The sequence below is a fragment of the Berghia stephanieae genome, chromosome 1 (assembly GCF_034508935.2).
Source record: "Berghia stephanieae isolate SIO BIC M18660-M18661 chromosome 1, UCSD_Bste_1.3, whole genome shotgun sequence".
Lineage (NCBI taxonomy): Eukaryota > Metazoa > Mollusca > Gastropoda > Nudibranchia > Aeolidiidae > Berghia > Berghia stephanieae.
In genome coordinates this window covers 53751649-53764148 of record NC_088360.1, presented here as the reverse complement: position 1 = coordinate 53764148, position 12500 = coordinate 53751649, and the positions used below count along the sequence as shown (strand labels likewise).

Here is a 12500-nt window from a genome sequence, read left to right as displayed (position 1 = left end):
GTATGTATGTATGTATGTATGTATGTATGTGTATGTATGTATGTATGTATGTATATATGCATGCATGTTTGTATGTATGTCTGTGTGTATGTATGACACTCGCCATCGGTCCGGAAGGCCAAGGGTTTGAGTTCCGCTCTGAGCGGCGCGTAGTTGAATCCTTGAAAAAGGCTCTTTATTTACATTGGCTTACCGCATTCAGGTGTAAAATCCAACTATTAATCGTCACTCGTGTTTCAACGACAAATATTTTGTTGCATACTATTTATTAAGGTTTATTTCTTTAATAAATTTATATCAAAATCAAATTGCTGGTATAAACATTTTGAAACTCACAGGAAACAGAGAGAAAAATATTTTTAATGAATGCAAATCACGGAGCCATTTGCATTTGTAACTTGAAAGGCTCTGGTTAAAGATTAAGTTATTTGTGTAAAACGTGGCCATCAGTTAATATATATATATATATATATATAAAACAAACATTTTAAGATATCTAAAAATATATAACAGTTTCAGCTAAATACGCAATAGCCATACACACACACCTTTAAGGCCATAGCTAATGCTTTAGCCTCTGGAGGCAGTAGCCCTCCATGCTGCAGGTTCACCTTCTTCGACAACAACTGTTTCCTGATTTTGTCTCTAGGTTTCGTTTGTGATTCCTTGCATGCCTTCACGTAAGTCATATGTCCCACTTCCGCATCGGCTCGAGTAAGGCTTCGGAGAAAATCTTTCTGGCAGAATTCAGATTTGACTTTAAAGGGAAAAGAGAAAATAAATAAGTAGATATATAATAAATGAATAAATAAATAAATCTTGGCCGAGGTGCATGTTTGCAGGTCTGATAACTGAGCACAATTGTGGACTTGATTCAATATTGTTTTAATCGACAATATTTTGCGTCGATTTGAGAGTATTTTGATTACAACAACGAGCCCATAACAATTTGGCTTATCAGACCTGAATAGCTTATAAACACTGTTAGTGATGTTATTAAAATTGTTATTGCTAATGGGGAGATTTGTATCTAACATCAATGGCAACTCTGAAACGGCATTTAGTAATCCTTCATAGCTATCATTCTCACCGACCTAGAGGTTACTCCAATTTCTTTCGCATAAAACAAACAGAGAGTCTAATTAATTGCCTGCTTTTTAAGTAGTTCGTCAGCCCATTGCAGAGTACTATGGAAGCCAGCTAACCAATTACAGTAATGTCAAAAGAAAGTACAGAGAACATCAATGATACGATGGTTCCAATCAATTACGAGTGATTTCTATCACGATTTCAATTGTATAATTAAAATTTAAAAACAATTCCAAAAAGTATAATCACAAGAAAAACTAGAGCTGTTAAAAAAAAACTAGAGCTTTTATATAGTGCAATGTCCATTAAATATGCTCAAAGCGCTTTACAAAAGGTCCCTGACTAACAGCAACTCGAAACATGTAGGACGTGAAATGACGCCTGTTAGGCGATATTACAATTTTTTTGGACAGAGACAACGCTGTTATCGGCCAGGTACTTATTTTACACCTGGGTACAGTAAGAGACTGTGAGAAAAGAGACTTTTCCAAGGACTCAACTATGCGCCGAGCGAGGCTCGAACCCAGGACGTTCCGATCCGAAAGTGAGTGTCATACCGCAAGACCATATAGCCCCACAAGATAACTATCATTATTGAGTGTGAAAAAAATATATTTTTCCACTGGGTGTCAAAAACCGGTATTTCTTGATCTCCAATTCATGATAGAAAGCATAAGATTGCTTTCGTAAACCAACAAACTATTATAGAAGACTACAGAAAGAGAATACCTTTGTTAAGAAGCATGCAGATCAATGTAATGGTGAATTACATTTTCAATCAAAAGTAAGACGAAACATTTCTATGCAATGATTGCTGTGAATGAAGAGTCATATTGTACCAGAATAATATCAAGTTTCCCCATACGTACCATCGGGTTCACAATCTGTATCGAAGGCATCGCTCTCACACATCTCCTCAGAATTCTTCGAGGCGTTTAGCTCATCTAGTTCCTCGGAGCTAGTAGAACTTATACTCTCCCTTTGACTGTTCCGAGAATTTAGCTCCATGAACGATTTGGAAAGCTCTTCCTCGGAGTCACGATTTGCAACTAAAGCAGAGTCTTGATAGCCAGAGCTTAGTCTGCTTTTATTTGTCATCTCAAGTTTCTCCTCATTATTTTCTTTTATGTCACAAATATCCTCCATTTTGGAAAAGCGAATACTCGGTGCTAAAGATACTCTTCGATTAGGCTGATTTTCAATGGTATTTCTATTAATAATACAAGAATTTGAAGTCTTTGGCCTTTTTAGTATTGTGACTGAGCGCTTCTGGGAAATATTATTTGAATTTTGATTCGCTGCTCCTGCACCAGCAATAAGTTGTGCTTTCACATACTTTTCACAAACACTGTCTACTCTCCTTAGAGGAGACTTATGCAAAGCCCGGAGATTCGGTCGAGTAGGACCCATGATGACGTCATTTTCAAAAAGAGAATTTGTGCTCTCTTCTCTTTTAGGGTATCTCTTTGGACGAAAAGACACAACTGAAGCGCTGTCTGTTACTCCAATACTTTGTGGTTTAGACTCTGTAAGACCTCGTGAGATGACACTACTGCAAGGAATGCTTTGAGCTCTTTCATCAAACTCACTGTCGTTCATAAGCCTGATAAAATAGTAATTGATAAATATGTTATATTATTTATTTAGAGAAATCTTATGAGGCATTTCACATTAATCTCAAGTATAGTGAGTTTTATCAATATCAGTGCATCTATATTTACATTCTTTTCTCTCTATTTTGTGTATCTGCAAAATATTGAAAATCATACCACGGCAAAACATATTTTTTCCATTTGCCTTAATATATGTTACATTGTTAAGTTTGGTTGGCCTACAAATAAGACACGAAGAGCCTTCCAAGCTGGCCTGTTATGTACAATGATCATTACAAGATATATCTCTCTTCCTAATTGTAATGTATTTGAATCTTTGTGTAATGCTTTAATGTTGGTCTGTTTTTAACTTAAATATTTAAAAAAATATTTTTCAAAGATCACAAATTGAAAAGCTACATAATCCATTAAAACTGAATAACATTATGTCGTATAAAATCCAATAAAATAATATGTAATCCAGTAAAGATCTAGTAAAATCCAATATAGATAAGTAAAAAACAATATGAAAATATGAGAGCTTATAAAATACGCCTGACACCAACACACACTACACATATGGAAGTTGTTAAATTCTCAAAGTAATTTTCGGTCATTTCATTACAAATTGTACAATGTTTTCAACAAGCATTCGAATTGAAGACAAAGTCACGTTAAAAAAATCATCATCATTATGCTCCATATATTTTCTGTGGGGTTCATAATAGGACTGGGGGTCGTGCTTATTTTGTAACATTATGTTCTCAAGAAATTGGCTGTTATATTGACATGTTGGGGCAAGGCACTGTCATTGACTTGTTGGGGGTGTGGCATTTTCATGCATCAACAAAGTACACGCATTGCCACTAGTATGACAGAAAAACAACCTCCTCCTCGATGTCGTCATCTGCAACACTTTGGTCCCTGCCATTTTGGTATCTCTCTCTCTCTTACATGTCCGACGCATCTCACCGATCGGTCCGTTGGTCCAACTTCAATAAATGTCACATGTCAACAATCGTCCTTTCTCTTCCAGGCTTAAACTGGCCGTCTTGTTATATTATGATTTCAGGGAATCCAAATATAGATCTAGACCTAGACCTAGGCAACCATTTATTGATAAACATGATGTGACAATGGTGACTATTCTTTAAAAAAAAGAACACAAAGCATTTGTGCGAGAGTGGATGTTCCAGTGACCTGTTTTGAATAGCTCCCAAGATTAATGTATTCAATGCAAGAAACTACTGGCACAAAACTCGAAGAATTCTATTGGAATTTCAATCGTACGATTTACTGATGCATAAGAAATTGATAAAAAACAAACAATATATAAGCTTTTTGATAACTCTTCCAATAACAAGTACAATACGAATATTCATATTGAGGACACTTTATATTTCTTTTCATTCTTAAAAAAATTCTAAATGTTTGTAGATTACTAGAACGTATCCCTATTCAAATTACTAAAACCAATTAACATTTTAACAAATTACTGACAGAAGATAATATTTTGGATAATTGAAAACGTCATTATATCAAATTTGATGATAAATTGGGGGGGGGGGGCGTGAACGGTTCAATTTTATATCATATATTACAATTATTATCGATCCTTTTTATTTGGCACGAAGTCAAATTTAGACAAATAAATTTGTCTCGTGTTTTGAGGCATCACTGATAGATAGTGTGTTTTAAAAACTTGGGACTATGCTTGACACTGATTAACATAGAAATGATAATCAATGATATTTTAACTTATTATATATGTAATAAAAATGTCCTACAGCGCCGGAGATTTTTCTTTCCTATTCTTTTGCGTTAAACGGAAAATAGCAAGTGCTTGCTCTCCTTGGGAAAGGATTTTACTCTATTGCAAAGCATTTCCTGTCTGCTTCAAACCACCCAAGCACTAATGGATGAACAGGGAAGGGTGTAAGGCGGGGTCACCGGAATAGATCCCAATCTCTTTGCATGCATGTGAAGCGAGTGCTAAATCAGCTGAAGTATCAGGATCCAATATTACATTGCATGTAAATACGGGTAAATTACTGTTTACCTGGTAGAACATTCCAGCGGTGTTGCTGTTGGAAATCGCTCACTATCCGGATTTGTTGCACAGGATTGTGATCTCACTCCACTGCTGACTTTTGTGCTAACACGAGCATCCCTCTTATTGTCATCGTCATCATCGTCATCATCATCTGAGTTGTATATTGTCCGATGACGGTTCCTCCTAGTAATCATAACAAATACCCTTAGTATAACCCTCTACTTGCCACCCTTTTTTCAAAATTTCTTCCAAACTTCACATGCACCAAACAGTAAAAAAACATTTTTATTACTCAAACAGAACAACAACAGATACATTCTATATATGACATTGTTCAACAAAAGAATGAGCTCTACAACACAATGTCGAGTTTTTATAGCTATAGCATTTTAAGAATTGGCTAAAATTGTGTTGTACAAAAGAAATCTGGATGAGAACAATACCGGCTTTATCCTAACGAATGTGACGATTTTGCTGTAGTAAGGAGAGGATTAACGAATTCTCGGTTTTTCATTAAATAAAACAACACAATTTTGAGCTAGGGACAAGATCGAGAATTGAAGTAAAAGTTTTCTGACCAAAATGTATATAATTCTATTGTATTTCATCCTTGAGCGGACATGTCACATGATGTTTGGTGTTTCGATATCATTATGATATCAGGATATATTATATTGACAGTGTTCAGCGACCGGAGAGATGATATTGATAATCAAAAATATATGGCCCTTTTTGTGTCATTATATTATGTACTTGACACCCATTATTTCTCTTGATCATGTCTGAATTGTTCATCTACTTTAACCGGAATTGAAAACGTGTGTCAGATAAGGGGCGATTTTGGTCTTTTCTAAAAAATGTTTAATTACCTACATCGAGTGGTTTTAATCATTCTGTATTGTCATTATAGTTTAAGAAAAACAAACAACATTTTTGGTTAAATTATCTGTGTTGATACCTGTTTTGCGACCTTGTGGCAAACTTTCCAAAAAAAAAGCTAATGAAGGAAAAACCTCCATATTCTTCCCTCTTATCAACATTGTAGCATGTCGTGTCACCATAGAGCAGAGCTGCCTACTTGAAATATCAAAATTCTTAGTTTCCAAAGGAAAATAAGAAACATCAACTTTAAATAGCATTAGAAATAAATAATTTGCCCTCAGCATGATCCAAAAAGTGCTCCTAAGTTCTGAATATGGGTTCTGAGGAACTAAACTTTCCTTTTCACTAAGATTTATTGAGTCAAAGAGGAGAATGCAGCTCTGTAGCTGGTCGTACTTCTACGAATTTTTCGTAATCCTAGGCAGGTCTGTCATAGAACGATTTTACAGCTTTAGCTTATGAGATGTGTATAAGAACATTACAAAGTTGCAAATCAAAATGTTATGACAAAATTGATGTTAACATTTTTAATTTGGATTATAATTAAAAATACACATACCTTATCCAAAAAAATCTCTCTATGGTGACATAATACATTATCTCTGTGATAACTGTGGGCATTTTCAGGCAATTTCATTGAAAAGATTCTGAGAAATGTTTGACACAGTATCCCATGCCGTAGAAAAATGAATAGCAAAATAGCTTTTCGTTTTTCACACTTTTCTTATTACCTGTACCCTTTCCGACTGTGTTTTTCGTGCCTCTATTTTGAGAAGTTCGATTCAATAATATTATTTCTAAGATAATAAGATGTCGTTTTCTACCAAAATCTCAAAATTATCTTTTTTGAAGGATTTTCCTAATAATTAGACCCAAATCGCCCCCTACAAGGTCTATATTAGTCCACTTTTACTGCATACAATGGGATTCGTTTCCCTATGACTTGCTCAAGGGAATGTATGAAGCATTGTAAATTATGGAACAGCACTAAATAAAAGTGAACCATATTATATTATCTACTTTAGTCACGGTATAAACTGTGGTGTCAGAGACGTCACGTTCTAAAGAATAAAATAATTCGTATTTTATTGACTTGCGTAACGAAAAAAAAAATAGAATTGATGAAATAAAAATTATGCGAGTAATCTAAATCGAATCAAAACAAAATATACAAAAGTCTAAAGCAGTAGAAAGATAAAAGCAAATGTAAATCTATCGAATTGTCAAAATGATTGGAGGTCAATAAAGCTTAAGTATAAGAATAATTAAATCTAGGCTAATAAAAACACAAATTACACACGGTGCAGTGTATAGATAGTATGCGCTTGGCTAAGAAGCTCACAACATTGTCATCCGGAAGTATAATGGACCAACACACAAAACTCTGTGTAACTTTAAACGTTTATAGTCTGGATACTAAAGTTAAGTGACAATTACTCATAAGCGTGGATGGCAAAAAACAATAACAAAGAACCCGAGTGGCGTTAACTTTATTTTTCTATGAAGTTGTAGCTCCTATGTCTGAAATTCCAGTTCAGTTGATCATGACACTTTGGCGATACTTCGTTTGTTCCAAAATTCATCACAATATAATAGCCAAGCGCAGTGAAAGTGTTTGACAAACTATTCTAATGTGAAAGAATGAAGAGCCTGCCAAACAACATTAAAATTGGTCTTTGCTCTATTGCAACGAAAGAGAATCTTAGATTATATTTCACATCCGTTCTATGAAAACAAACAGCCATTATTGTTGTTGGAGAATAATTTTTTTTTTCAAATGTATGGGAAATCCGAAAAAGCTATGAAATAATAATAAAAGCAACATTTACTAAAAATAGCAAAAAATATAAAAGTGTGATAAATACATAAAGCAACGATAGTAAAACAAAAGGACATACACATTAGACTCCTATTTTGTGATTTTCATATAATGCATATACATTATAACTTGGATTAAGACAGTCGCAAGAAACCAAAAATTATATTATTATTATTTTTATTTGTTCATAAAGATAATTATGTAAAGGGATCAGATTTTAACATATTGTGTAGAGAATGTAGTTAAATCTAATTCCCTATTAAAATCATAGAAAGCAAGAACGCATTTAAAGAAGAGACAAAGAAATATGTGCTTAGAAATCCACTTTTCAAATTAACATTTAGAGTAACCAAGAGCATTCTGTATCATTGATGCGGATTTAAAGTAAACAATTGATGAACAAGTTAGGAAATCCGAGATGAACACCACAAAGACAAACGGCGAGTTTTTACCTATGAGATAAAAAAACAGCCGAAACTACAATGTCTGAGGATATTGCATGAGGCGGCTTTTAGCCCAAAAAAAAAAAGAAATAACAATGTGAAGTGAGGGAGGGAGTGAGGGAGAGAGAGAGAGAGAGAGAGAGAGAGAGAGAGAGAGAATTGAGCGAGAGAGAGAGAGAGAGAGAGAGAGAGAGAGAGAGAGAGAGAGAGAGAGAGAGCATGTTTTATTGTAGGCAAATTGGCTTAACTTCTGGCAAATAGATGAAAATCTAGGTTGAGACAATTAGTTGAAAAAAAAACTTGGCTGGAAATGTGATTGTCAGAAGACATGAATGGAAAGATTTCTAAGAAAGAAAAAAAGAACAGACGGCCATTATAAATAGATTTAAAAATGAAAGTCAATCCATTGACTATTGCTTTAGGCCGCAACTTGGCTAAAAGTTCGATAATAATTTTAGAGAGGGGCTTGATTTTTATATATTATAAGATTGAGAATTCAACAAGATATTTTTCAACTAATTGTCTCAAACTAGATTTTCATCAATTTGTCAGAAGTTAAGCCAATTTGCCTACAATGAAACATTCTCTCTCCCTCCTCTCTCTCTCTCTCTCTCTCTCTCTCTTTCTCTCTGTGTGTGTGTGTCTCTCTCTGTCTCTCTCTCTCTCCCTGCCCCCCCCTCTCAACTCTCTCTTTACCCTGTAGTATATTTGCAGCTGATACAATAAATAAACGATTATTAAAAAATCACTTAATCTATAATACGACCATTTTGGTATTCAGTAAACACTCTTACTACCCGAGAGTGTGAGAGTGTCGTAATAAAGACCAACTTGTGATGTCAAATACAAGTTCCCATCTCCTTGGAAGTGTGAAACCAGGTCACCGGAGGTCTGCATGGATACCTACATTGTGCAACTCATCTTCTGGTTTCAGAGTGATGGATCTAATTTTCTTGCCTAAATAAATGTAAATGTTTCTGCTCGAAGCTCGAAGAAATAAATAACATTGTGGAATTTAATGTAAGCTTCAATTTATTTACGAAGACAGATGAAACGGACGTTTCAGGTTTTCCATTTATCATCAAACAGGATGAATGAAACACTACAGATGAATGAGATAATGTGTTAGTGGCGTTGACAATCTGTTTTAAACCCCTTAACCGTATGAATCTGCCTATACATCCTACAACTAAAATAGTTATGCTACCTCATGACTCAATATGTGACATTTTGATTATTAATCCCCCGGAGAACTGGTTACACACTTCCCAAGTGTTTTGAACCGGAACAGAGAAAGGTGAGACGTCACGATATCTGCTGCCTATTGAAATCAGAAAGTTAAAACTGACCTGACTCTCCTCCTCACAGAACTAGTTCTTCTCCTGTCATTGTAGGTGATCGCGTTTGGAAGTCTCCAGAATGGATGACAACTTGAAGGTGTTTCAATCAATACTGAATCATCATCCATTGTTCTCTCCTATATTTTTGTAGAGATGAATGTCAAGATCATAAGAATCATCACAATAATCATCATCATTGACTTGAGCATTTATATAGCGCAATACCTACTAAACGGGCACAAGCACTTTACAAGGAGTTCCTAACCAACAACTACACTTAACGCGGAAGACGAGAAATGACGCCTGTAAACCGATATTACAGAGACAATGCTGTAACGACCAGATACTCATTTTATACCCGAGTACGGTGAGAGAATGCGAGAAAAGAGCATTTTCCGCTCAGAACGGGACTCGAACCCAGGAACTTCTTTTGGTATGACACATATCACAGTTTCGCATTACCGCACATAAACGTCGTCGTAGTCGTCATCAACATCATAATCTATGATAGATAATTAGAATACCTTTCATCCTGAGATAATGGTCAATTTCTACAAAAAATGATACAAATATAAATGATAAAAACCAAGAATGTGACACATCGCTTCGATTTGGTATATTTTTCTTAATGCTAGACGAAGAAAATTAGTGTTAAAGTTGAAATGATCATAAATATCAAGTTTTCCATTCATTAAGAAACATTGTTCATTCGCATCAATGTAGCTTTTAAATTTAACCCACGTCTCATAATTTTTTAATATATATATATATATATATATAAACCAACAAAGTTCCAGCCTTTCAGCATCTTAATTTAAATAAAGTATCCAGTCATACTAGCGTTTTGAGGCGGTAGGTCACAAATGAATTGTGCTGCAATTCGGTCTTGTGGTATGACATTGGTCTCCGGACCGGAAGGTTCAGGGTTTGAGCCCCATTACTAACAAAGCATATTTAAGTCCTTGGAGTAGGCTCTTAACTCACATTCTTTCACCGCACTCAGGTGTAAAATGAATGCCTGCTCGTTAACAACGTTGTCTTTGGCGAAAAAAAAAAAAGGTGTAAAATCGCCTGATAGGTTTTATGTCTCATTTGAATTGTCACTGTTTGCTAGTAAATGGCATTGAGCACGCTTAGAACGTATAACAACTTTTTAAAAAAACGAACAAAATATAAAACACGGAACGTTTAAGGCTTAAAATCCTTCTTCAGCCAACAACAAAAACAATAAAAACAAAATTGCATTATTAAAAAAAACAACCCAGATCTGTGAATAAATATTAGTACGTCCTCTCTGTTGAAGAAGAATCTTGGAATGTAAACAATGTATATTTTTTATTCTTTATTTTGTTTGCCGAAGAAGGGTTTTGAGCCTGAAACGTTCCATGTTTGGTATTTTGTTCTTTTTTGAAGATCTTATATCCATTTTTATTTATTATTATTTTTTTACAGTCCACAGCTTCTAGTCGCTTAGTATCACTTTGATTTGTGTTTAGGGGATAGGGCTCTATATAAATGCTAAAGTATATTATTTTCCTTATTCTTTACTTCTTTCGGATTTTGGACTTTAAAACAAAGAAATAAAATGTCTTTTGTGTCAGTCTTTGGTGGGCTTTACTGTGTCTTTTTGGAACAGAGTCAAGCAATGTTGGACATAGACATTGATAAGATGGGTGACAATGATATAAAAAACCGCAGCCATAGCGTTTTGTTGTTGGGTTAGACTTTTTACAAAATGACTACACTCGGCGAAGGTGTTAGTAAATAGCTGGCTATTGGCGCTGATGGATGTTGTAAGTAAAGCTGTACAGAAGGCGTTAGGCAGGCAACTTGAAATGCAGTAAATTAAATGTTGGCTTAATGTTAGTTATGACTTGCTGGAAAAAAGAAATGAAGCATTGGAAGCGCAAAAAGGTCGATGAATCCTTGTCAATGAGCTTATATGTGATCATAATTATTTTTGAATAATTTGTTACTCTGTTTAAGACAAACATATAACTCTAATCGTCAGATTTATCTTTGAATTGTCATTGTAAATATCTATTTATGAAACAAATATATGTGGAATTTTACAACTAATTATTATGACACAGTATAATTTTTTTTTAAATGGTCCACGGAATGAAAATGTATTTAAATAGTGACAGAGCGCATACAACAAAGTGCAGCGCTTGTCGTCAGCATGATGATGGTGGCTGCCTGAATAATAATAATATAATAATAATAATAATAATAATAATAATAATAATAATAATAATAATAATAATAATAATAATATAATATAATAATATAATAATAATAATAATAAGAAGAAGAAGAAGAAGAAGAAGAAGAAGAAGAAAAGTCGCAATATCTAGATATAAAATAGAAGATGCTCATGGGATACCCTTACTTATCATTGAATGTTTCTTTTTGACGTGATAATAAATCGTAAACAAAAGGGTGCTGTAATTGTATGTAAAATAGAAACAATATTTTCAATAATTTTGATAGCACAACTACGTCGACTTAAAGATTCTCTACTTTATTATTTTCACTGGTACATTCAAAACGCAGTCTGTTGAACATTTATTTACGATATTAGGTGGATATATCTATGAAAGTCGGAAATATATATTTATTTGCAATTTTCCAATTGCTATTTTAAATAAAAGCCAATTTTATAAATGACAATTTTTATAAAAAATTTGGCAGATATTACAAACTTTAAAATGGAAAAGAAATTTTATTAAGGTATCAAAAGATGTTTGTTTCCGACTTTCATAGATATATCCACATAATATCGTAAATAGATAAATATATATATATATATATATTTATATATATATATATATTTATATATATATATATATATATATATATATATATATATATATATATATATATATATATATATAGATTTAACATAGTATTCACAACCATTTTAATAAACCAAAAATAAAAAATAAATTTAAAAAAAAACAGACCTCTACAATTGCCTAAGAGCACACTTCATTATTTCAATCGAAATTATAGAACAGTAAATTATAACACACTGAAAGTAAATAGATAATATCAGGATCCCAAATAATTTTAGTTAAATCCGCACATAAAAGGAAAACTGATAGGAATATTCAGATACATATCCACATATCCATTACAAATGTTTATAAACAATTTAATCTAGTTGAGCGGGAGCTGGTTAGAGACTGACTACCTGATGCCTAGGTCTTGCTCAATTGAGACGAGCGTGGCTGGCTTCTGTATTGAACGCTTTAGGTCGGTGGGGCATGGTTGTGCTCG

The 12500-nt window shown here is 33.7% G+C and overlaps 1 protein-coding gene across 2 annotated transcripts in view; it reads right to left on the bottom strand.

Annotated features, from left to right (window-relative positions):
- The window catches only part of LOC144977584 (uncharacterized), a 43104-nt gene that overhangs the window by 30517 nt on the left and 87 nt on the right, over positions 1-12500 (bottom strand). Inside the window, exons 1-5 of one of the 2 annotated variants that reach the window (XM_078922961.1) lie at positions 12185-12434; positions 9228-9355; positions 4741-4917; positions 1959-2692; positions 549-757 (exon numbers count right to left, since the gene is read on the bottom strand). In XM_078922961.1, the coding sequence (XP_078779087.1) occupies positions 549-757; positions 1959-2692; positions 4741-4917; positions 9228-9346 (1239 nt within the window). In that variant the 5' untranslated portion in view covers positions 9347-9355; positions 12185-12434. Of the gene's footprint in view, positions 1-548; positions 758-1958; positions 2693-4740; positions 4918-9227; positions 9356-12184 lie in introns of both variants that reach the window. The other variant, XM_078922968.1, reaches the window with a different exon arrangement.